The 27,408-nt window shown below is 42.7% G+C and overlaps 1 protein-coding gene across 3 annotated transcripts in view; it reads left to right on the top strand.

Annotated features, from left to right (window-relative positions):
• The window catches only part of LOC139410533 (echinoderm microtubule-associated protein-like 4), a 104,950-nt gene that overhangs the window by 24,579 nt on the left and 52,963 nt on the right, over positions 1 to 27,408 (top strand). Inside the window, exon 1 of one of the 3 annotated variants that reach the window (XM_071155805.1) lies at positions 21,389 to 21,928. The exons of 1 other annotated variant lie outside the window; for it this stretch is intronic. In XM_071155805.1, the coding sequence (XP_071011906.1) occupies positions 21,850 to 21,928 (79 nt within the window). In that variant the 5' untranslated portion in view covers positions 21,389 to 21,849. Of the gene's footprint in view, positions 1 to 21,388; positions 21,929 to 27,408 lie in introns of those variants that run through there. One more of the 3 variants, XM_071155820.1, reaches the window with a different exon arrangement.

The following is a 27,408-nucleotide window of genomic DNA, read 5'->3' as shown; positions in this document are numbered from 1 at the left end:
TGTCTCACTGACTGATAGCTTGGGGCCTGTGGAGTGTCTCAACATATTGTGGAGAGGTTGAAATAGGTGCTAAAGTTCTATGGTTAAGGATACAGAGCTGGTTTGGGAGGCCTTAGGGGTTCAAACTACCTAACACTTAGCATTTAGATCTCTATTTGCCCCATGAAGTGACCTTGGGTGGATATAACGCATTTTAAAGTGAACAAATTTATTTTAGAGTACTTTGAAAAGCAGTCTTGTATTATATCCAGTACTTGCAACAGTCAGTTGGCTTTAACATTTAAAACACATACTACAGCTTGGATCTTGGAAAAAAGACCATGCCTGTGCCTGTGCCTGTTTAACCCAGAATTACTGTGGCACATTGGTGTTGTGGCCATAGGCAAGGGGGAATTGCTTCTTTACATCGTGTTTAAATAATGTTTACACACGTTCGTGTTTTAATGGACTTATTGCAGATATTCAGCTGTTTTTGGTAAAGTTATGGAGGGTGTCATAGCACTCACAAACAACTCTTCAGGCTAGGAGAAGAGAGCTCTTTCTCTCTGTGGAGCCCTTGTCTTACTTTGGCTGTTTTTCTGATGTTCGGTCGACCATGCGACCTCAACCCACCCCTCTCCTTCCCTCCCTCTCCAAGCTCCCTAGGTCCAGATGCTGCTTTTCCGGGAATGGGAGGCAAGCAGGAACACACAGCTTCCAGATCCCTGCTTCTCTCTTCCGTTCCCTGCCCAGGTTTTTAGCGTAATTGTTGTTTTTCCCCTTGTTTTTTATTTTTATTACTGGGGTTGGAAAGGCACAAAGGCCCAAGATTCCAGCAGTTAAACTAGGTGAAAAAGGTGGTGTCTGCACGCTGCAGTCAGTCAGAGACGGATGAGTGTTGGCTTGTCAGTAAGAGTCAGTTAGTGATGTTTCAGTTGTACTGCAGGCCTGAATCCAGGCTCCTGCTGCTTTTAAAAGGCTGTGATATAGGGTCCTCTGAAGACACAGACACACAAACTCCTGCAAGCACACACACACACACACACACACACACACACACACCATCTAACTTCCTCACACACCTGCTTATGTACATACATGCGTATGTTCATACATACTAATAAACTGACCCAGCATGTGTGTATGTGTTTCAGCCAATTGCAGGGTGGTCTAAAACCATACTGTAACCGAAAATAAGGCTCAGATTCAGAACAACCTCGTTATAGAACAGTGTTTACTCACCAAACCCAGACAAAAATAATGACCATGATTTGGGGGATTTTCACAAAATGTAATCCATAGAATATTCCAGTATTTTCCATGTTTTATTAATAATGGATTACATTTCATGAAAATCCCCCAAATCGTGGTTTTCTTTTGTCTGGGTTTTGTGAGGAATCACTGGATTTGATCAAGACCTCCCTCACTGTCTTACACACTGTTTTTACATTTAAACATGAATTTCTACTTACTACAATTACATTGTGGCGGCTTTGACTTCTTGGTGGACCCTGTGTGTGTGCACTTCCAGCCATGTGTGTGTGGAATTGTGCCATGACAGGATATGCGAGCACTGGACTGTGTCCGTGTGTGTAGTGAAACTGCGTTATCTTAGTGAGGGATAGTAAAACCCATTTTCAGCTGCCTGTGATAGTTTTACAAAAGGGGGGATTTTTATAGGCCTTATTCAAAGTTAATGATTAACTTCATTGTGTATTGTAAGCACCCGCACTACTCAAAGACCAGACATACTCACAAGGACATGAAATCATATCTACCATATGTTTTGTGAACAGGATCTGGGACTTTGTAGTTTGCCGTTGTGATAGAGACTCAATGCCCTCTGCACATTGATAATAAGGGCTGAGACTCAGACACATAGCATCAGGAGGTCAAAATCAACTATTACACAGCGCTGTATAATAATCAATGGAGCGATTCCACAGAACAATATACTCCATGGCTGTTTTATGAGTCTGCCAACGTTGGCATGTTTCCAGTTTAATTTCCGCAGTATTTAATTTGTTTGCTCAGATTTGCGTTCAGCAGGCTCATTCAATCGGTTTCCTCCTGACTCGGACACAAAATGGTTCTACACCTGTGATTTGGCTCAGGCAGGGCCGGGGGGCACGGGCAGGGATGGGGCCTGTTACTTTAGGCACAGAGCTGTGGTGAGTCTACCTCTTTGTCTGCGTGGCGGGAATGTCAAAGCAAGATATAGCTGTAAAGTAAAACTGAAAATAAACTGTTGCAATACACCTGTGGCTTCAAGATAACAACATTGTGCTCATCGGCCATTGGACATAAAGATTACACAAGTTGGAATTCGCAAATTCAACAAAGAGTGGTTTGGAAGGAATCAGTGGCTAACTGCAAGCATTGCAAAGCAATTATTAGCCTTCTATTCAGTGGAGTCGCTGTGGCTGTGTGATCCCAAGTCTGAGATTAAGGGTCTCTCTTCCTAGTTTAAAATTTGCCACACTGTCAATGAAGCATGATTTGTGCCACGCTCAAAACAACTGTTAACTTGGAACTGCAAAATCTGACTTTAGTGAGTACAAAACAACTGGGAACTCGGGGGAAAAATGAACTACGACTGGGAAATACGTTTTGAACTTTTATGCAACTCGGAATTGTAAATCAGGAACTCAGGCCTCTTTCTAGAGCTATGACCTGAAGATCACTGACGTCATCATGATTCACTTTTTTTGAGTTCCCAGCTGTCTTGAACACATCATAAATCCAGAGAATGCCAGAATTTGACAAAGTTTGACAAAATTTGCCCTCGAAGGCCCGCCGCGCCACATTCCTGTTCAAGTGAGCACAGCACATGGTGAGTCCAAAAATGTATTGTATGCTGTTGCATAAATTATGTAAAATGCCAGGGAGATATGTATACTGTAGAAGGTAATACTAAGTGTATGTTGTGTTAGTAGCACATGTGCCTCACCCTAATAATTTTGTATTTTTTCACTTCTTAATTTCACCTACTGTTCTGACTTAGTGGTGCACATGTAGCCTGTAACCTGTTTATTTAGTTATGTAATCATTGAATATTGTAAGAGTTTTCATTGTCTGCTTATATGCCCCCCTTTATTTATCCTACAGTTCTGACTTGGTGTACAGGGAGAATAATGTAAGAACGGCCCATGTTCTGAATTATGTTGCTGTACATTTCAAAAGTGCGTTGTATTGACTACGTCCATCCTAGCTCGCTCATTAATGCCTTAATTGAAATGACGGATTGCCTTTAATCCGCTTGTCGTCCCCTTATGCCATAGTTTGTATATCTCAATTGTCAGTAGAATCCACATTTGTTTAAGCAGTCAGCCATATCAGCTATGTTTTTTTTAAAGGCAGTAAATGAGGCTGAATTAACTGTTTCGCTGCCAGACAAGGCTCCACTGATAGCCAGGTGTAGCAGTGGTATAGTGCAATTCATGTATTGTTTAATGTTGTGTAGTGGCTGGCATGCATCCCACGTTTTTGGGGGGGCAATTTCACAGTAACAGAATTGCGCTGAGACTCAGATTTCACGATAAAAAACATTTCATTTCTAAGTTTAATAAACCATACAACTCATTGCACAATAACTACTTTTAACAGTTTCCACAGAACATTGTACAAAAACACATTTACTGGAAGAACTGTGCAGATGCAAAGTTTTGTAAAAATCTCCTTGAGTTTTCTGTGACCACATTTTCCAAAAGCTCTGTTAAATATTAAGAGTCAAAGATGTCTGCAGAAACAACGGGGGTGTCAGCTATGATATGACACCTCGACTTTGAAAAAAATCGATTTTGGTTTTTGACAGTGCTTGACTTGGGAAAGAAGTGCAGGTGCTGTCTTTTTCCAAGTCGGTCAATTAGACTATGTTCACCAAACTTCACGAATTACATTATGCTATAGACCTCTGACATGAAAAAGTAACCATTATTGACACTGGACGGCTTCTGTGTTCGATCCCATGTAGGCCTACAGTACCATCTCCTGCTATTGTGCCCTTGATCAAGGCACTTAACCTCCCACAGAGTAGAACTGCACTGTTGGTCACATGTTGTCAACAGTCTGGAGAGCTCCTGGGTGTTTCAGGGTTGGATCAAAAGCCAAGCCTGCACACCCAAGTCTGCTCATCAAGGTCCTATTGAGCAGCTGATGTTTAGGCTACAATGTGGTTAGACCAGGGCTTGAACAAAAGCCTGCACATCCAGTAGCTAGCTAACCTGGAGAATGGTTGCCCGTGACGCTTGATATAAAATATTGCAACATTACAACCAAGTACTTTTGTCTTAATACAATTATTCCCTCGTTCAAAGAATCAGGGCTAAAAAAAAAGATGAGATAGGCTACTTCAAAGCAAGGTATCTACCTAGACATCACCACCACCACCACTCAACACACCCTGTAACTCTTCTGACGTAAAATCTCGCACACCCAAATACTTCTCTGCAGCTGCCACCACAACCTCGATTTTCTCTGACTTAACGTTCCATGCCTGCTGTACAGTTGACAACCATTGCAATAAATGCTATAAATGCCGATCTTATTGGAACATCTATCACTTGTTGGTTTATCCCTCTGTACTGGTACAGATCTACCTCTCACACCACTCCTCTCAGTATCCCTCCTCCCCCTTGTCCCATATTCATCTACTTTGTTCACTACTCTAACACTGGAAACCTCATCCTGCCTCTCTCGCACGGGACATTTCTGAACCCCAGTCCCAAGGGCACCCCTACAATTAACACATGCTACACATTAATTTTGTCTCATGTAGGGTTGCAAAGGGTCGGAAACCTTTCGGTAAATTTCCGGAAGTTTCCATGGAAAGTTAAGCCCAGGAATTTTGCTTAAATTCATTAAAAAAAGTTAGCTTATAACAGTGAACCTTTTTTTGTGGTATACACATAAGGAAATTATAGGTCATGTGGCATATTTTGGTTAAACTATCCCCAATTCATGGAATTTCCACCCTCTGCATGCTCAGTGCATTCTTCCATCACATGTGCAGTGCACCCTTCCACCACATGTACAGCTGATTCTCAAAATCTTGCACACTAATGAGCTGCTATTGAGCCCACACTACTACACTGTCTGAGCCAAGGACGACATGCTTTTAGGCAAGTTTTGATTACAATACTGGGTGGGTTGAATATATTTTATGACATACATTCTTTTTTGTTAACTAGTAAATAGTAGCCTACAGTGAAGTGTTTAAACTTGTTAACAATTTCTGCTAGTTAGTTTTTGCTACCATGTGGGTTTTAGTTTGCTTGAGCCTGCTAACTGAGGAGTGTTAATTCACCTGTTTCCATACATGTTTCATTTTAAAACATGTATCTGACAAAGGAGTTGTTTAATCTTATGCTTAACCCTTGTGTAGTCTTAACATTCTGTATACTCCCCTTGTCCCAAGGGTCAAAATGACCCACCTTCACTAAACCCCTAAAGTAAAGCAGCTTAATTGAATTTTAAACCCCAAATCTATTTTGTCATTCATTCATCACAAACTTTGTGAATATCTGGGTTTTCCCTCTTCACAATGCAGAAAGACTGCATTTAATCAGTGGACACCACTCATTTTTATTACAACACACCTGTTATAATTGTTTTCTTTACTAAAGTAGAGGTTTATTATTATTATTATTATTATTATTATTATTATTATTATTGCTAAAGGTACTGCATAGGTGTAAACATGATTTCTTTAGAAAGAGAGCCTAAGAAAGTAGCAGAAATGTGTAGAAAGTAGTTTTTAATCCATTTTATTGAAGGGAAACAATAGGTCTTGAAAGTTTTTGGCAACATAGTGATTTATTCTTATATACTGTACAATGAGGAATTCAACTATAAAATAATAGTCTTCTCCCATTTTTTTTAACCATTGCCCCCACCCACAAGGTGTATAAACAACAGCAATAAATAAGATACAAACAAAAACGTAAAGAACATAAATCAATGAACTCTAATTAGCACATGCAGGACAGTCTGCAAGTGTGTGCGCATGGATTTTGCAGATGTATTTCTCACATGTGCAGCAAGTAGTATTTATTTTACTGTCCTTCGGTTGGGGGCAGAATTGGCATCTCCTCTAGAGGTCGACCGACTATGATTTTTCAATGCCGACACCGATTATTGGAGGACCAAAAAAAGCAGATACCGGCCAACTTTTTTATATATATATATTTGTAATGACAATAACAACAATACTGAATGAACACTTTTATTTTAAATTAATATAATACATAAATCAATTTAGTCTCAAGTAAATCATGAAACATGTTCAATTTGGTTTAAATAATGCTAAAATACAGTGTAAAAAGTTCTCATGTTTTGAGCAAGAAAGTAAAAGTGCAATATGTGCCAAAGCTAACGTTTATGTTCCTTGCTCAGAACATATGAAAGCTGGTGGTTCCTTTTAACATGAGTCTTCAATATTCCCAGTTAAGATGTTTTAGGTTGTAGTTATTATAGGAATTATATGACTATTTCTCTCTATACCATTTGTATTTAATTTACCTTTGACTATTGGATGTTCTTATAGGTACTATAGGATTTCCAAACTAATCTCAGGAGTTGATAGGCTTGATGTCATAAACAGCGCTGTGCTTCAAGCATTGTGAAGAGCTGCTGGCAAACGCAGGAAAGTGCTGTTTGAATGAATGCTTATGAGCCTGCTGCTGCCTACCACCGCTCAGACTGCTATATCAAATCATAGACTTAATTATAATAAATAAACAGAAGTACAAACCTTAGGTCATTAATATGTTAAAACCCGGAAACTATCATTTTGAAAAGAAAACGTTTATTCTTTCAGTGAAATACGGAACCGTTCCGTATTTTATCGAACGGGTGGCAACCCTAAGTCTAAATATTGCTGTTACATTGCACAACCTTCAATGCTATGCCATAATTATGTAAAATTCTGGCAATTTAATTACGGTCTTTGTTTGGAAGAAATGGTCTTCACACAGTTCGCAACAAGCTAGGCGGCCCAAACTATACCCTGACTCTGCTTGCACTGAGCGCAAGAGAAGTGACACAATTTCCCTAGTTAATATTGCCTGCTAACATTAATTTCTTTGAACTAAATATGCTGGTTTCAAAAAATATACTTCTGTGTATTGATTGTAAGAAAGACATTGATGATAATGGTTAGGTACATTGGTGCAACGATTGTGCTTTTTTCGCGAATGCGCTTTTGTTAAATCATCACCCGTTTGGTGAAGTAGGCTGTGATTCAATGATAAATTAACAGGCACCGCATTGATTATAATCAACGCAGGACAAGCTAGTTAAACTGGTAATATCATCAACCATGTGTAGTTAACCAGTGATTATGTTAAGATTGATTGTTTTTTCTAAGATAAGTTTAATGCTAGCTAGCAATTTCCCTTGGCTCCTTGCTGCACTCGCGTAACAGGTGGTCAGCCTGCTACGCAGTCTCCTCATGGATTGCAATGTAATCGGCGTCCAAAAATGCCGATTACTGATAGTTATGAAAACTTGCAATCGGCCCTAATTAATAGGCCATGTCGATTTAATCGGTCAACCTCTAATCTCCTCCTCTTGCCTGCTGCAGCCTGGGGCAGGCAAGATCAGGACAAGATTTAGCCCCTTGAACAGCTTTCACAAGCGCTGCTGTGCAGGGGAGGTTCTTCCTTCTTTGGGTTACAAGTGCCTTTCCCAGCTGCTCCAAGAACATCCTCCTCTTGTTTCGCTTATCAGGCATCCAGGTAGGATTGATCTTGTTCCATTTCACAAAGGCATTTTATGAGGAGACATCAATGATGTTATGGAAGATGACCAGGGTCCAGTAGGCAGTCATCCTTCTGCAGCTGTAATTTCCAATCACCTTGCCCAGGTTGTCTACGCCTCCTTTGTTGTGGTTGTAGTCCAGGATGATGGCTGGCTTCCTGTCCTCACGATCACTGATCTCAGCCATTTTGTGCAGTGTGCTCAGGAGGACCACATTCTTGTTCCTCTTTGGGAGTGGTGGTGGGGGTGAAGGCAAACTTTGAGAAGGCCTCTCTCCCCGTTGTTGTGAGGAGTACAGGGGGAGCTCAGGCTTGTTCTTTTTAACTGTGCCAACCATGGTGATTTTCCTCTCCAGGAGCTGCTGGTTGAGTTCATAAGAGGGGAAGAAAGGTGCCCCCTCAGTCCGTCTGTCATATCAAGCACAACCCGCATCCCCTGGTTCTTCTCCGGGCTTCATCTGAAGATGATGCACAGTGCTCTGGGTTGTATTCTTCCCCATCTTCTTCTTCAGATACCTCCTATTCTAAATCATTGTTCTCTTGTTCCTCCTGGACACTGAAAAAATCTGATCAACAACCTGTTGGGCACTGAAACGTGCAGTCATGGTTTCAGCAAAGAGAGAACTGGGGGGACTGTCATCTGCAGCACCTTTATAGCCTCAGACTACATTCCCCATTAGTAAACAATGCTTTGAAGAAATTTTTCGTTTCGAGTTCAATCAGTAGCACACAATTGTGTGTGTGATTTTTGTTTTGTTTTAATTGCCGAGTCAAAAAAAAAACCTAAAACAATCTTTGTACCCTTGTTGTGTACAGCTTTCATGGAAATATGAACAAAGGTGATGATTCACTTTTTCTAATGTTGGGGTCAATCTAGAAAAAGTCATCAAATTTCTAGTTGGAAAAAATATAATTTAGGGGGTTGCTGTTTGACATAGGGGTAAAAAAAATGACCCACCACTAAGGCAACATAAGGGTGAACTATTTATCTGTACATGGAATTGTATTTGGGCCCCCCCCCCCCCAAAAGAAAATCTAATCTTTACAGGAAAATGCCACGGGCACTCTCTGATGTGTGGAGACATTTCACTGCAGCTAATGTAGAAGGAAAATATGTGTACATTTGCAAATACTGTGCCAAATCATATGTGAAGAATGCAACAAAGATGCAGAATCCTCTTTCTTGCCAAGTGCATACATTTCCGTCAGCGCTCACAACAAGCAACCTCTTACAAAAGTCCCCCTCTACTTCTATTCGAGGTGAAAATTATGAATCCGACACCTTATCGATAGCAACAGCTCATGGTCCTTCTGGAATCAGAAGTTTTTTGACTCAATGAAGGAATGTAGTCAGAGAAATGCTGATGAATGTCTTGCTCAAGCTGTGTATGCAACTGGTATACCTCTGATGCTCACAGGCAATGTGTATTGGAAGAGATTTCTGAATGTTCTTTGCCCAGCATACACCCCTCCAACCAGACATGTTTTATCTACTCATTTTCTGGATGCAGAGTTCAACAGAGGTCAAGTGAAGGTCAAGCAAATCATAGAGAAAGCAGACTGTATTGCAATCATCTCGGATGGGTGGTCGAAAGTTCATGGGCAAGGAATAATTAACTATATCATCTCCACCCCTCAACCAGTATTCTACAAGAGCACAGATACAAGGGACAACAGACACACCGGTCTCTACATTGCAGATGAGCTGAAGGCAGTCATCAATGACCTTGTGTAACAGTATAACTTTAGACCGTCCCCTCGCCCATACCCGGGCTCCCTCTGCACACATCAACAACAGTCACCCTCGAAGCATCGTTACCCATCACTCCACAAAAGCCGCGGCCCTTGCAGAGCAAGGGGAACCACTACTTCAAGGTCTCAGAGCAAGTGACGTCACCGATTGAAATGCTATTAGTGCGCACCACCACTAACTAGCTAGCCATTTCATATCGGTTACACTTGGACCACAGAAGGTGGTCCAGAACACGAAGGCTGCTTGGTCTAAAGGGGAGGAGTCCTACCCTCACCTCACACCCAATGGCGGTGCTGCTCATGCCTTGAATCTGCTCCTCAAGGACATCATGGCACTGAAATCAATGGATGCACTCTACAAGAGAGCCAAGGAAATGGTTAGGTATGTGAAGGGTCATTAAGTTATAGCAGCAATCTACCTCCCCAAGCAAAGTGAGAAGAATAAGAGCACCACATTGAAGCTGCCCAGCAACACTTGTTGGGGTGGTGTTGTCATCATGTTTGACAGTCTCCTGGGGGGGAAGGAGTCTCTCCAAGAAATGGCCATATCACAGTCTGCCGATATGGACAGCCCCGTCAAGAGGATTCTCCTGAATGATGTATTTTGGGAGAGAGTGGTAAGCAGCCTGAAACTCCTGAAACCTATAGCAGTAGCCATTGCATGGATTGAGGGAGACAATGCCACCCTGTCTGATGTCAGAGAAGAAATCTGTACTGCCCTGCCCACTTCACTGTTGCTTCAAGCAGAGAAAAATGCAGTTCTGAAATACATCAAAAAGCGTGAAGACTTCTGCCTGATGCCCATACACGCCACAGCATACATGTTGGACCGTAAGTATGCTGGCAAGAGCATCCTGTCTGGTGCAGAGATCAACAAGGCTTATGGTGTCATCACTACCTTGTCTCGCCACCTTGGTCTGGATGAGGGCAAGGTTCTTGGCAGTCTGGCGAAGTACACTTCCAAGCAAGGGCTTTGGGATGGAGATGCAATATGGCAGTCGTGCCAACATATCTCATCAGCCACCTGGTGGAAGGGACTTTGTGGATCTGAGGCTCTTTCCCCTGTTGCCTTCATCACCATCCAAATCCCACCAACATCAGCCGCTTCAGAGCACAACTGGTCCTTGTTTGGGAACACACACACCATAGCATGCAACAGGCTGACCAATACAAGGGTTGAAAAATTGGTGTCCATCCAGGCAAATTTGTGGCTTTTTGAGCCTGCCAACGAGCCTTCCTCAACATGGTTGGAAAGTGACTGTGAAGATGAGACCTCAGAGTCCGATGTTCAAGAGGTGGACATTGAAGAATTTCAGGGAGAAGATGTGGAAGCCTGAGAGGAAGACAACCAAAGCTTTAGTTTCTAGACTATCATTTTATAGAGATGCCATGGATCATTGGGGGTCAATAAATATGACCTTTCTTTTGTTGTTCAGTGAAATCGTCCCATGTGAAAAGTCAACTCATTTAATTAAAGTTCAATTCGTAACTAAATAGTTTTTTACTTTCCTTCCTCTATTTTGTGAAGTGCACCAGCCCCTCCTGCAGCAAAGCACCCCCACAACATGATGCTGCCACCCTCGTGCTTCACGGTTGGGATGGTGTTCTTCAGCGTGCAAGCATCCCCCTTTTTCCTCCAAACATAACAATGGTCATTATGGCCAACAGTTCTATTTTTGTTTCATCAGACCAGAGGACATTTCTCCAAAAGGTATGATCTTTATCCCCATGTGCAATTGCAAACCGTAGTCTGGCATTTTTATGGCGGTTTTGGAGCAGTGGCTTCTTCCTTGCTGAGCGGCCTTTTAGGTTATGTCGATATAGGACTCGTTTTACTGTGGACATAGATATCTTTCGTACCTGTTTCCTCCAGCCAACAGAGAATGAAACAGAGAATGTTACAATCTCTGATGTGTCTCTGGAAAGCAACCCTTTGCAACCCTCAGGGAGGAGACAATGGATCGGATCCCAGTAGGCGACCCAAAACAACGGCGCCGCAGAAAGGGCAGACGGAGCGGTCTTCTGGTCAGGCTCCATAGACGGGGACAACGCTCACCGCTCTCGAGTATACTACACACCAATGTCCAGTCTCTTGACAACAAGGTAGATGAAATTCAAGCAAGGGTTGCCTTCCAGAGACACATCAGAGATTGTAACATTCTCTGTTTCACGGAAACATGGCTCACTTGGGATACCTTATCAGAGTAGGTACAGCCACCCGGTTTCTTCACGCATCGCCCCGACAGAAACAGACATCTCTCTTGGTAAGAAGAAGGGCGTGGGTGTATGCCTTATAATTAAAGAGTCGTGGTGTGATCATAACAACATACATGAACTCAAGTTATTTTTGTTCACCTGACCTAGAATTCCTTACCATCAAATGACGACCGTATTATCTACCAAGAGAATTCTCTTCGATTATAATCTCAGCTGTGTATATCCCCCCCAAGCAGACACCTCGACTGCCCTGAAAGAACTTCATTGGACTCTATGTAAAATGGAAACCACATATCCCGAGGCTGCATTTATTGTAGCTGGAGATTTTCACAAGGCTAATCTGAAAACAAGGCTCCATAAATTTTAGCAGTATATCGAATGTGCGACCCGGGCTGGCAAAATTCTGGATCATTACTACTCTAACTTCCGCGACGCATACAAAGCCCTCCCTAGCCCACCTTTCCCTTCGCAAGGCAATCAAACAAGCTACGTGTCAGTATAGAGACAAAGTAGAGTCGCAATTCAACGGTTTAAACAGGAGACTATGTGACAGGGTCTACAGTCAATCCCGGATTAAAAAAGAAAACCAGCCCCGTCACTGACACCGACATCTTGCTCCCAGACAAACTAAACAACTTCTTTGCTCACTTTGAGGACAGTACAGCACCACTGACTTGGCCCGCTACCAAAACCTGCGGGCTCTCCTTTACCGCAGCCAACTTGAGTAAAACATTTAAACATGTTAACCCTCGCCAGGCTGCCGGCACAGACGGCATCCCTAACCGCGTCCTCAGAGCATGCGCAGACCAGCTGGCTGGTGTGTTTACGGACATATTCAATCAATCCCTATCCAAGTCTGCTGTTCCCACATGCTTCAAGAGGGCCATTGTTCCTGTTCCCACGAAAGCTAAGGTAACTGAGCTAAACAACTATCGCCCCGTAGTACTCACTTCCGTCATCATGAAGTGGTTTGAGAGACTAGTCAAGGATCATGTCACCTCCACCCTACCTGACACCCTAGACCCACTCCAATTTGCTTACCGCCCCAATAGAGCCACAGACTACGCATCGCAATCGTAATCACACTGCCCTAACCCATCTGGACAAGATTAATACCTATGTAAGAATGCTGTTCATCGATTACAGCTCAGCATTTTACACAATAGTACTCTCCAAACTCGCCATTAAGCTCGAGACCCTGGGTCTCGACCCCGCCGGACCCCAGGTGGTGAGGGTAGGAAACAACATCTCCACCCCGCTGATCCTCAACACTGGGGCCCCACAAAGGTGTGTTCTCAGCTCTCTCCTGTACTCCCTGTTCACCCATGACTGCGTTGCCATGCACACCTCCAACTCAGTCATCAAGTTTGCAGACGACACTACAGTGGTAGGCTCGATTACCAACAACGATGAGACGGCCTACATGGAGGAGGTGAGGGCCCTCGGAGTGTGGTGTCAGGAAAATAACCTCACACTCAACATGAACAAAGCAAAGGAGTTGATCATGGACTTCAGGAAACAGCAGAGGGATCACCCCCCTATCCACATCGACGGGACAGTAGTGGAGTAGGTGGAAAGTTTTAAGTTCCTCAGAGTACACATCACGGACAAATTGAAATGGTCCACTCACACAGAGAGCGTGGTTAAGAAAGCGCAACAGACTGATAAACAGTTTCTATCTGATGGCCGATAGACTGTTAAACAGCCATCACTAAAATTGAGTAGCTGCTGCCAACATACGGACGCAAATCTCTAGCCACAAAATTGTGTGTAATAAATGTATCATTAGTCACTTTAAACAATGCCACTTTATATAATGTTTACATACCCTATATTACTCATATCATATGTATATACTGTACTCTATATATTCTACTGCATCTTGCCTATGCTGTTCAGCCATCGCTCATCCATATATTTATATGTACATATTCTTATTCATTCCTTTACACTTGTGTGTATAAGGTAGTTGTGAAATTGTTAGATTACTTGTTAGATATTACTGCACGGTCAGAACTAGAAGCACAAGCATTTCGCTGCACTCACATTAACATCTGCTAGCCATGTGTATGTGACCAATAACATTTGATTTCATTTGATGTGTGGAGGGCAAAGTACAGAACACCACAGTAGAGTAAAGTACATTTTCAGACTTTTTCTAAGACTCCTTTTCTGTCTGTTTGCTTATTCCTAATATTTAGGATAGAGAATGTATTTTAAATATGCATATAAAAATATAGACTCATATCTTTCATTTGACACCAGATTTGACATACTCCTATGAACTTCACATGCTGGTGCTCATGGGTCCTTTACGTGGAAATGACCTTAGTAGTGTATCACAATTTACATATGTTGCAATTGTTGATGTGTGTAGGTTTCCAGTAGGTGTTCTGTACCATCAGTGCATGGCTGTGTGCTGTATACAATGTAGCTTTTAAAGTAGCTAGGTATCCTGAGTGGTTGAGGGTGTAGGTACTCTGTTGTACCATGAGTGCGTGGTTGCGTTAGCTGGCAGGTCGTCATGGCTCCCGCAGTCTGAGGATCCAGTGCCAGTCTAATTGCAAACAGGGCGGTGAGGAATGTGGGCGAAGCTGCCAAGGGCCAGGAGTGGTGGGCGTAGCACGGCGAGGCAAGGAGGGCCCCTACTACACCCCCCCCTTCCCACCCATATCTGCTGCTGGGGTACCAGAGGGGGTCAGGGAGTTTGGGCTTAACACTACTGAACAGGGGCTTAGAATAACACAACAGTATCAGCTATGTCTACCCCCCCCCCACACACACACACACACACACACACACACACACACACACACACACACACACACACACACACACACACACACACACACACACACACACACACACACACACACACACACATTTCACATTTCAAGCATAGTCGAGCCTCGAATAACCCCAACATTAGATACCCCTTGCGCACAGCTCATCAAACTGCGTGTTTCATACTCTACCCTGTTGGGATGTCGCACATCAATATATACCTTCTGCCAACTCTGTTAACACAGATTTAGAGAGTGGCTGGGTGCCCAAAGGGAGCTGCACACTAGTGAACCAAGGCTGAGAGTCATGAGGGCAAGATGCTGATTAGCTCTACATTACCTTCCATTGTCGTTCCTGGTAGCAGTCACTCTGTTTCGCTGCGTCGTTCATTTAATGTGTCGTACTGCAGCATATTATGCGGCGTCGTGTTGGGTTGTATAACAATGTGTATATTATATAATGCTGTTATGCTTGGCTTGCTGTCTGTCAACGTGTGGAATCCTGCAAGACAGGCAGACCGACAGACATGTTCGCTCCGAGCATGTGGCTGGCCTCCTAAGAACGTGTCCCAGTCTGTCCAACACGTTGCTCTGTGGTTTTCAACACACATTCCTCCCCTTCCCCTCTCCTCCCACTCTTCCTCCCTTCATCCTTCTCTCCTGCGACCCTAACCTCTGACCCCTTTCCTTCCTTAGAAAGCCGCCATGTATCTGCCTCAGACACCACCTGTCTGTCTCTCTGTGTCTCTTTTCATCTCTCTCGCCTTTCTTCACTCCCCCCTGTTTTTCCTCACACTGTCTAGTACAGTGCCTTGCGAAAGTATTCGGCCCCCTTGAACTTTGCGACCTTTTGCCACATTTCAGGCTTCAAACATAAAGATATAAAACTGTATTTTTTTGTGAAGAATCAACAACAAGTGGGACACAATCATGAAGTGGACGACATTTATTGGATATTTCAAACTTTTTTAACAAATCAAAAACTGAAAAATTGGGCGTGCAAAATTATTCAGCCCCTTTACTTTCAGTGCAGCAAACTCTCTCCAGAAGTTCAGTGAGGATCTCTGAATGATCCAATTTTGACCTAAATGACTAATGATGATAAATACAATCCACCTGTGTGTAATCAAGTCTCTGTATAAATGCACCTGCACTGTGATAGTCTCAGAGGTCCGTTAAAAGCGCAGAGAGCATCATGAAGAACAAGGAACACACCAGGCAGGTCCGAGATACTGTTGTGAAGAAGTTTAAAGCCGGATTTGGATACAAAAAGATTTCCCAAGCTTTAAACATCCCAAGGAGCACTGTGCAAGCGATAATATTGAAATGGAAGGAGTATCAGACCACTGCAAATCTACCAAGACCTGGCCGTCCCTCTAAACTTTCAGCTCATACAAGGAGAAGACTGATCAGAGATGCAGCCAAGAGGCCCATGATCACTCTGGATGAACTGCAGAGATCTACAGCTGAGGTGGGAGACTCTGTCCATAGGACAACAATCAGTCGTATATTGCACAAATCTGGCCTTTATGGAAGAGTGGCAAGAAGAAAGCCATTTCCTAAAGATATCCATAAAAAGTGTTGTTTAAAGTTTGCCACAAGCCACCTGGGAGACACACCAAACGTGTGGAAGAAGGTGCTCTGGTCAGATGAAACCAAAATTGAACTTTTTGGCAACAATGCAATACGTTATGTTTGGCGTAAAAGCAACACAGCTCATCACACTGAACACACCATCCCCACTGTCAAACATGGTGGTGGCAGCATCATGGTTTGGGCCTGCTTTTCTTCAGCAGGGACAGGGAAGATGGTTAAAATTGATGGGAAGATGGATGGAGCCAAATACAGGACCATTCTGGAAGAAAACCTGATGGAGTCTGCAAAAGACCTGAGACTGGGACGGAGATTTGTCTTCCAACAAGACAATGATCCAAAACATAAAGCAAAATCTACAATGGAATGGTTCAAAAATAAACATATCCAGGTGTTAGAATGGCCAAGTCAAAGTCCAGACCTGAATCCAATCGAGAATCTGTGGAAAGAACTGAAAACTGCTGTTCACAAATGCTCTCCATCCAACCTCACTGAGCTCGAGCTGTTTTGCAAGGAGGAATGGGAAAAAATGTCAGTCTCTCGATGTGCAAAACTGATAGAGACATACCCCAAGCGACTTACAGCTGTAATCGCAGCAAAAGGTGGCGCTACAAAGTATTAACTTAAGGGGGCTGAATAATTTTGCACGCCCAATTTTTCAGTTTTTGATTTGTTAAAAAAGTTTGAAATATCCAATAAATGTCATTCCACTTCATGATTGTGTCCCACTTGTTGTTGATTCTTCACAAAAAAATACAGTTTTATATCTTTATGTTTGAAGCCTGAAATGTGGCAAAAGGTCGCAAAGTTCAAAGGGGGCCGAATACTTTCGCAAGGCACTGTATGTGATTTCCCCTTTGTTTTATGTGTAGTATTACTGTCTGAAACATGCACAAGTGTAAACACTGGTTGCTGACTTCAATTTTAAAAAGAAACATGTTCACTCTCACACATAAATGGTAGTATACAGTACCTTATCCATGGGGTAGTTGATGGACGTCAGTGCCGTGACTCCATGCCAGGTGCTTCCTCCTCTGCGCTCGAGTGTGTCACTTGAAAGGGCGCCATGACACTTCATTGAACCAAGGCGCTGCACTCTGTCCTCTTATAATGCAGCCTGGGTGGGAGATAGTGAAACTGGCACCGCTCCCTGGGGCCACATAGAGCCAGAATAGAGCCTGCACGTTGGGTAACTCATCAGACTGGCACTGGCAGTGATTTCCTCTTAAGTAACACAATGTTACCGAGGAAGATTAGCAGATAGTATTTTATACCTCCGGTATGCCCCGACTTGCCCCGTCGGAAAAACCATTAGGCAGATTAAGACGCGTCGATGAGGGAGAGCAGGAGAGAAAAGAGGAGGAGAGAGGGCGAATCAGGAGAGAGAAAATAACAAGAACGCTAGAAGAATTGGTTTTAAAGTGGAAGAGATGGTGTAGTTCAGCGTTTTTCAGCGCCTTTGCCTGTTTTTTACCCAACCAAATTCTAATTTGAGGTATTTAAAATCTGTCACTAGTACATATATATGCCCCTGTGGCTATAGGACCTTTCCTCCTGTAACTTCTCCAGACCCCTAGCAGACACCCGTAGCCTTCTGTTAATTGTGCTAACACTAGTTAGCATTGGCTTGCAAAACTACCTCGAACTTCCTTCATTCTGGACACAGAGACATAAAAATTGTATCCACGATTTCATCTGACTCTGGGGAAGTAGATTGAAAGGCATCATTGCCAAAAATCCCCAAATCTCCCTTTAACTCTGAGGACTGAAGAGGCTGTTTTGACACCACCCCTTAAGACGTCCCTGTTTCAGAACTCTGTTTTAGCCTCCAACATGGTGAAGAGTTTTGTTTCGAGAGAGTAGCCGAGTACCGTAAGTGTTCTGATTGCAGCGTTTCAGTTTTAAGTGTGTCAGGCCCTGTCTGCTTTCCTGCCACCCTCCTCTTTCCTGTCAGCTCTATTTTGGTGACTCCACTGCAATTCCTCTCTACACAGGGTGTAACATCTAGGTTTCATCTCCCTTCAGATGACAGTTAACGCGCGTGCCACACCAGGGGTTTTCAGTAGAGAGCAGGAAGACATATTTTCATTTTTCTTTGGGGGGGTTGTGTTCCATGTTTGAGGGGCCTCACAGGCTGACTTGTCTTGACTGTGCTTAGGTATGAGATAAAATGTCCCCTCCCTAGAACTCTGTGTTCTTGGCTTTTGACCTCACAACAGTTTACTTGTCTGTCACTGTGCTAATGTCATTTGTATTGACAACTGTTAAAGCTCATTGCGTATTTTGAGGACAACTTCATTGTCACAGTTGGCTACCTCACCTTTCACACTGCTGAAACGGGTCCCTTCCTCCTATAACCTGCTTTCGCCATACATCTTGTGTGAACCCTTACCCCTGGGGTAGGCAACTAGATTCAGCCGCGGGTCGATTGTTTTTCGGAGCGAATGGCTGGGGGGCTGGAAAATAATTATAATTTGTACACTGCAAATTGACCACTAAGCCAAAAAATGTATTATTTTCAAATACAGTAATTTCATACCTTGATTACATTGAGACATGAACAAATGTCATTTTTTTTTATTTGGGGAAATACTTGGCAACCAGATTTCCTAAATTAAACAAATTTCTATCTGAATTCCCGGTGATTTGACAAACTTTTGGGGGCCTTGTGGAAAGCTTATGGAAAGGAGTGGGCGTTTGGAAAGGAGTGGGCGTTTGGAAAGGAGTGGGCGTTTGGAAAGGAGTGGGCGTGTGGAAAGGAGTGGGCGTGTGGAAAGGAGTGGGCGTGTGGAAAGGAGTGGGCGTGTGGAAAGGAGTGGGCGTGTGGAAAGGAGTGGGCGTGCGGAAAGGAGTGGGCGTGCGGAAAGGAGTGGGCGTGCGGAAAGGAGTGGGCGTGCGGAAAGGAGTGGGCGTGCGGAAAGGAGTGGGCGTGCGGAAAGGAGTGGGCGTGCGGAAAGGAGTGGGCGTGCGGAACGGAGTGGGCGTGCGGAACGGAGTGGGCGTGCGGAACGGAGTGGGCGTGTGGAAAGCGTCTGCTATATGTCAGACAGTTTTGATTGAGCCGTGTTTTTCCCCTTCCATTTCTTACCATGCAACTGCCGTACATTGAGCTACTGTCCGCAAGAGTTTGGACTTCTGTTTTTAAGCCAGAGGATGAGTCTGAGTTGTATTTAATTGTTAGTTTTACACAAATAATTGTACATTTTCAGTTGTAAAACTGACAATTGTTTGTTTGTTATGTTTCGTGCGTTGTATGCGAGTGTTTACTGCAACTGTCACCCTAAGTAGCTACTAGGTAGCTACTTCCCACGCCGATGCCGGACAGTAGTGCTTCGCGAGCAAAGGGCACTGTGTCCTGGTGTTGTTGCCATTCACTCCCTCCCCATTGAGTAGTAGACTATGTATGATCAAGGTGACATCTACATGGTGAACAAAATTATTTATTGTGTAGGCTGCTATCCTACTAATAAAAAATAAGAAAATTCCACATAGCTACCGTAGTAGTACAGCCCTTTCAGCCTCGCAAAACGATATCGAGTGGCAACAAATCTGCCCACGTAGCTGATCCACTTTCTGTACACCCAGTCCTTACGACATGCCCACTCCTTTCCATACGCCCACTCCTTACGACACGCCCATACTCTGGTCGCCATATTGGGCTTCAGCTTCCCGTACTGGACTTTACTGCCCATACCATGAGTCATTGTAGAGCCCATTGTAGATGTACAGTATGGTGGCAATGGCTTCTCCTCGTCCCCCCCCCCCCCCTCATCTCTTCCTCCTGGCTAGTCACCAGTCCCCTTTCTGTTTAGGGTTTTCCTTCCAACTTGGTAGAGCGCTGCCTTGAAATAATTTGCTGTCTCGCTCGCTCCCTTTCTCGATCGTTCTCTCTCGCTTGCTCGCTTTCTCGGCCTTTCTCTAACAGTGGAGATTAAAATGGTTCACTCTGGTTGAAATCCCTGCCATATCGGCTGGGACCTGCTCTCCCTCTGAGCCTCAGGTTTAAACAGAATAATAATACAAGCACAGGGCAGAGGGTCCAGTTTCAACTGTCTGCAATGCAGCCAGCAGGAGTAGCCTGTGCACACATGTGCAGTCTTTAAAGAGCCTCGTGCACATGAACAGAATACCTATCTACGTACATGCTGCACACTGTTCCATCCAAACTTTGCTAAAATCTTAGTGAGAATGTGTGTTTAACAGAATGTGTATTTCTACCATTGTGCTCTGTCTCCACCTCAGGCCCAGTGTTTTGGCTGTGCTCCTGCAGTCATGTGTGGAACAGTGGGTTTCATTTCGTCCAGACCAGGTGCTGATCATGGAGTTTAGATTAGACGGTTAAAATGTATTTAAAAAAAAAAAAAATCATCTCAACAAGGAACATTAATATCTTTCACAGCATAGCCATAGACTACACTGTAGGTCAGCCATAGAAGACCATTGTCATTCTAGAGGGATGTTGTAACCTTGACGTAAGTATTCGTGTTGTCACGATATACGAGAATTCTGACTTGGATAACCAGGTTTAGTATCGTGATACTCGACACCATCATGATACTCGATTCCAAAACAATACTTTTTCTTTTTGTGGTATCATCTAAAGTCCCAGAATGGCACTTGATCCAGACAGACTCCATTGGTGCAGCTGTCTTCCGGGTTGGATGCGTGCTGTGTTAAGAAGCAGTGCGGCTTGGTTAGGTTGTGTTTCAGAGGATGCGTGGCTCTTGACCTTTGTCTCTCCCGAGCCCGTACAGGAGTTGTAGCGATGAGACAAGATACTAACAATTGGATACCATGAAATTGGGGAGAAAAAGAGGGTAAAAAATATATAAATAATAAATAATAATAATCCAGAACAACAACAAAAAATAGAAGAATAATATACTGTATATTCTTTATAGGATTCTGACTTTGTCTCTCTGAAATCTAATGAATGTGTTTTTGGCGGCGAGGGAGATGTGAATGAATAACGTTTTTTGGTGACTAACAGCTTCGCCATCGGCATGTTTGGAGACCTAACGAGGGGCCCAGACAGCTCCAGAAACCAATGAGTTAGTGGAGCAGGAACTATTCTCTTCGCGCTATAATGTCACCTCTACGCGCTCTCCTCTCCCCCTCTTTCCTCCTCCTCGTTCTCTCTCTATGTCCACAGGAGCCTTATTGCTATCGGCATTCATGGGGTTAAAGCTCTGTGAGCCAACAGCAGCAGCGCAGCTCAGCTTTAGCCACTCCCTGAGCCAGCCAAGGATTTTTGTTTAAAAAAAAAAATAGCGATCTCCTCCTCCTGCCTCACTCACTCGCTCACTCATTCGCTCCGGGCTTTGTGTGAGCGCGCAGTGGTGGCACTGTGTGTGAGTGTACGCCAGAGAGAGCAGACACAAACGAGAGAGAAGTAAGAGGGAGACTAAAAAGCATTCTGTTTGCACACAGACAACCAGAAATCCTTCTGACTGCAGTCGAGGAAGACCTGATCGAAAGGAAGAAGGAAAGGAAATAGACTCTAGAAAAAGAGAGAGAGAGAGAGAGAGAGAGAGAGGAAAAACAGGACTGCCTGAGACGACGAGAAGAATAGTCTACCACACACAAACACACACACTTATACACAGTCACAAACACAGCAGGCGTGTAGCAGCGAGGCAAGGGTACTCACTCACACACTCTCGGGACAGTTAAAAAAAAAAGGCAGGAAGCTGCCTGGATCTTGTCAAGGGAGAGGTGTGTGTATCCGTCTGCGGGGGGTGTGTGTGTGTGTCTGCAGTGAGAAGAGAATGGAGGAGGGCTTGTTGTCTGTGGCCCCAGCATGCAACTCTACAACCACCAACGCCTTGCTCAACAACCACTGTGCCGGTAATGTACTGTACTATAACCGTAGAATTGCTTTCAGTACTGTTCCAGAGAGATGTTTTGGAGGTTAATGGAGTGCCAGCTCCATGTGGTTCATTGGCGTGTGTGTGTGCTCTCTATGGGGTTTCCCCCAGCTATGCACTTGAAGTGGAGTTTGCTGCAGAATCTCTCTACTGCAATACCATCTGTGTGGTTTACCAGAAATTGCATGCAAGTGGTTTTAACAGACAATACCTTTTGACTTTCTTAGCTTGTGTGTGTCATAGTGAAACTATAGAAGTAGGTAGGTAGATAGTTGTATAATGTAGATGACTGTGAAAGAGAATAGCCCATTTCACGACCCGCTGTAGTTCCCCTGTGTGTGAGGCTGGTTTACCGGTCTCTGTGATTGGCTGCTCATTCATACGATTTCTCTGCAACCCCCTATTGTCTGTGTTTGGACCAGTATGACCTTTCTCCAATCCATTCAATATTTATTCAGAGAGCACACCCCAGTGAGGCTGCTTCTGATTGATTGAGGACCGGTCTGAGGAAGTAGAGCCATCTAGATGTCTGTCTTCATAGCAGGGAGGATGTGAATCTGAGAGAGAAGAGTGAGAGAGTGAGAGAACACGTGGCTGTAGATGGAGTGTGACTGAGTTAGGTGGAGAGAAGGAGGGGAGTGTCATAGATCATAGCGCTGTGTCCGGGGTTGTGGAGTAACGGATTACAAGTAAGGGATTACAACAAAGCGGTAACTGTAATCCGTTACCAGCGAAAAATATCGTAATCAGATTAGATACTTTTGAAAAACTAGATAATTACTTTGAGGATTACTTTTAAATTCAGAAAGGATGTTTTCTCAATGGCGTTCAATCAGCATTGGAAAAAAGGTGCAAGTTTAAGTTTGTTCCACCTCAGCGAGTCTGACCACAAGTCAGAGACCACTATGATGACACACCAAATGTGCTTGATGGATCGCGTGAAAGAGCAGGAATATATAGGCTTTTTTAGGCTACAGTCCAAGCTATGTCTTCCAATGGTCTCGGCATCCAAAGATGATCCAACTTGAATAAACGCTTGGAAGTAAGGATAACAGCAGTTTTTGTCAGACTTAAAGGCACAATCTGTATTTGTTACATCCATTTTTTTTTACATGAAGAATTTCAGACACCTACCCATTCAAGGGTTTTTCTTAATTTTTTAAACTATTTTCTACATTGTAGAATAATAGTGAAAACATCAACACTATGAAATAACAAATGGAACCATGTAGTAACCAAAAAAGTGTGCAAAGCTGTCATCAAGACAAAGGGTGGCTACTTTGAAGAATCTCAGATGTAAAATATATTTTGATTTGTTTAAGACTTTTTTTGGTTACTACATGATTCCATGTGTTATTTCATAGTTTTGATGTCTTCACTATTATTATACAATGTATAAAATAGTGACAATAAGGGAAAAACCCTTGAATGATTGGGTGTTATAAAACTTTTGAATGTGACTGTATATATACAGTTGAAGTCGGAAGTTTTACATACACCTTAGCCAAATACATTTAAACTCAGTTTGTCACAATTCCTGACATTTAAACCAAGTAAAAATTCCCTGTCTTTACTTTAAGAATGTGAAATGTCAGAATAATAGTAGAGAGAATGATTGATTTCAGCTTTTTTTCACATTTCACATTCCCAGTGGGTCAGAAGTTTACATACACTCAATTAGTATTTGATAGAATTGCCTTTAAATTGTTTAAGTTGGGTCAAACGTTTCGGGTAGCCTTCCGCAAGCTTCTCACAATAAGTTGGGTGAATTTTGGCCCATTCCTCCTGAGAGAGCTGGTGTAACTGAGTCAGGTTTGTAGGCCTCCTTGCTCGAAAACACTTATTCAGTTCTGCCCACAAATGTTCTATAGGATTGAGGTCACGGCTTTGTGATGGCCACTCCAATACCTTGACTTTGTTGTCCTTAAGCCATTTTGCCACAACTTTGGAAGTATGCTTGGGGTCATTGTCCATTTGGAAGACCCATTTGGGACCAAGTCTTAACTTCCCCATGTGCAGTTGCTAACCGTAATCTGGCTTTTTTTATGGCGGTTTTGGAGCCGTGGCTTCTTCCTTGCTGAGCGGCTTTTCAGGTTTTGTCGATGCCTTTTCAGGTTATGTCAATGCCTTTCTTAAAATCAATACACAGAAGTATATATTTTTAAACTTGCATATTTAGCTAAAATAAATCCAGGTTAGCAGGCAATATTAACCAGGTGAAATTGTGTCACTTCTCCTGTGTTCATTGCACGCAGAGTCAGGGTATATGCAACAGTTTCGGCCGCCTAATTTGCCAGAATTTTACGTAATTATGACATAACATTGAAGGTTGTGCAATGTAACAGGAATATTTAGACTTATGGATGCCACCCGTTAGATAAAATTCGATTCGACCGTATTAATGACCTAAGGCTCGTATTTCTGTGTGTTATTTTGTTATAATTAAGTCTATGATTTGATAGAGCAGTCTGACTGAGCGATAGTAGGCACCAGCAGGCTCGTAAGCCTTCATTCAAACAGCACTTTTTTTGCTTTTTGCCAGCAGCTCTTCGTTTTGCTTCAAGCATTGCGCTGTTTATGACTTCAAGCCTATCAACTCCCGAGATTAGGCTGGTGTAACCGATGTGAAATGGCCAGCTAGTTAGCGGGGTGCGCGCTAATAGCGTTTCAAACGTCACTCGCTCTGAGATGTGGAATAGTTATTCCCCTTGCTCTGCATGGGTAACGATGCTTCGAGTATGGCTGTTGTTGATTTGTACCTGGTTCGAGCCCAGGTAGGGGCGAGGAGAGGGACGGAAGCTATACTGTTACACTGGCAATACTAAAGTCCCTATAAGAACATCCAATAGTCAAAGGTATATGAAATACAAATGGTATAGAGAGAAATAGTCTATAATTCCTATAATAACTACAACCTAAAACTTCTTACCTGGGAATGTTAAAGACTCATGTTAAAAGGAACCACCAGCTTTCATATGTTCTCGTTCTGAGCAAGGAACTTAAACGTTAGCTTTCTTACATGGCACATATTGCACTTTTACTTTCTTCTCCAACACTTTGTTTTTGCATTATTCATACCAAATTGAACATGTTTCATAGTTTATTTAAGGCTATTGATTTTATTGATGTATTATATTAAGTTAAAATAAGTGTTCATTCAGTATTGTTATAATACTGTGGTTCTACTGTGGCCTGCTCTGAAATATGTGATAGTTGGCTTCTAAAAGAGTTGGACCAAGTGAGTTTGGTGTCAGTATGCATACGTTTGGTGTCAGTATGTATACGTTTGGTGTCAGTATGATATCTTATTGACTGATGGCTGAGTTGGTGGCAGTATAATATATTGGCATTGTACATTTCATATTGCAAATGGTACACTGTGTACCTTTCCAATGCTTTTAATGAGGGATATACCATCACCAAATGGACAGGCTGAAATCAACACCACGAGCAAAGGAGAGGAACCACAATCACTGCTCGTCCATCCCGAGTTTAATGAGCCAGTCAATTGGGCATTTCTGCAGTATATTAGACCATGTCCAATTCGTGATGGTAAATGCCCATTGTAAGACACTGCAAATGGACAGTTTACATTTGTCCATTTCCAGTGTATTTAATGAGGGATATTCCATCACCAAATGGACAGGCTGAAATCAACATCAATGATAAATTCTTACTTCCTATGATCAAACATGACAAATGTACCTTCTAGGTTGGTTTAGGGCTTAACATAGTGATATATATATATATCATTTGGTCAGTATAAATTCGATTTGGACATTTCTTATGCCATTTGGACATTGTTCACTGACTTTTGGGTTCGGAAGCTGACTTCCTATGATCATATATGGCAAATGGACATTTGCGTTTGCGAAAAAAGCACATTCGTTGAACAAATGTACCTAACCATTAACATCAATGCCTTTCTTAAAATCACAGAAGTATATTTTTTACACCTGCATATTTAGTTAAAATAAATGCATGTTAGCAGGCAATATTAACTAGGAAAATTGTGTCATTTCTCTTGCGTTCATGGCAAGCAGAGTCAGGGTATATGCAACAGTTTGAGCCACCTGGCTCGTTGCAAGCTGTTTCTTCCAAACAAAGACCGTAATTAATTTGCCAGAATTTTACATAATTATGACATAACATTGAAGGTTGTGCAATGTAACAGCAATATGTAGACTAAGGATTGCCACACGTTCTACAAAATACGGAATGGTTCCGTATTTCACTGATTTGACTATATTAATGATCAAAGGCTCGTATTTCTGTGTGTTTATTATACTTAAGGCTATGATTTTATATTTTATAGAGCAGTCTGACTGAGCGGTGGTAGGCAGCAGCAGGCTCGTAAGCATTCATTCAAACAGCACTTTACTGTGTTTGCGAGCAGCTCTTTGCAATGCTTGAGGCACAGCGCTTTTTTATGACTTCAAGCCTATCAACTCCCGAGATTAGGCTGGCAATACTAAAGTGCCAATAAGAAAATTCAATAGTCAAAGGTATATGAAATACAAATGGTATAGAGAGAAATAGTTGACACGTCATTATTCCTATAATAACTACAACCTAAAACTTCTTAACTGGGAATATTAAAGAAATGGGAATATTGAACCACCAGCTTTCATATGTTCTCATGTTCTAAGCAAGGAACTTAAACGTTAGCTTTTTTACATGGCACATATTGCACTTTTACTTTCTTCTCCAACACTGTGTTTTTGCATTATTTAAACCAAATTGAACATGTTTCTTAATTTATTTGATACTAAATAGATTTTATTGATGTATTATATTAAGTTAAAATAAGGGTTCATTGTTCATTCAGTATTGTTGTATTATTACAAATATATAAACATCTGCCGATTTAATCGGTATCGGATTTTTTTGGTCCTCCAATAATCGGTATCGGCGTTGAAAAATCATAATCGGTCGACCTCTACACCACACCACACTGACCAAAAAGTTATTTTGTTGGCATTTACGTATGTCTCTGTTACCAGTAAAACATAATCAAAACCTATTTCTTTCACTTGCTGTGTTGTTTTGTTGTTCATTTGTTCAGTCGTTTCATTCTCAACCAGGAATTCATCATACATGTCAAGCAGTGAAGTGTCAGCTCTGTCTGTCCGTGGCCTCTTCCTTGGTGCACTGTGTCCGTTTCCATCTGGTCCAGCTGTGTATGTAACATTTCACGTAAACCCTGTTTTTTGTCTGCATCGAAGTAGCCGTCCTTGTACCTAGTGTCGAGCATGGTGGTGACACAGTAAAGAGAGAATGCCACCGAATCGCTTGTTCACAGCCTGTGTCGGCAGTTTTGTGGAGCAGGCATTTCAATGCCATGACAGAGGGTATCACGTCTGCTGCAGGCGCAGTTGATGAGTTTATTTCTAGAGTCAGTTGTTCGAATGGAGCTAGCTAGTGTGTTCATGTTTCCAAGTTTCAAACATGCTCTCAAAT

Source organism: Oncorhynchus clarkii, chromosome 1 (assembly GCF_045791955.1).
Source record: "Oncorhynchus clarkii lewisi isolate Uvic-CL-2024 chromosome 1, UVic_Ocla_1.0, whole genome shotgun sequence".
In the NCBI taxonomy this organism is placed as follows: domain Eukaryota; kingdom Metazoa; phylum Chordata; class Actinopteri; order Salmoniformes; family Salmonidae; genus Oncorhynchus; species Oncorhynchus clarkii.
Note: the sequence above shows the minus strand (reverse complement) of the source record. Positions and strands in the feature narration are given on the sequence as shown.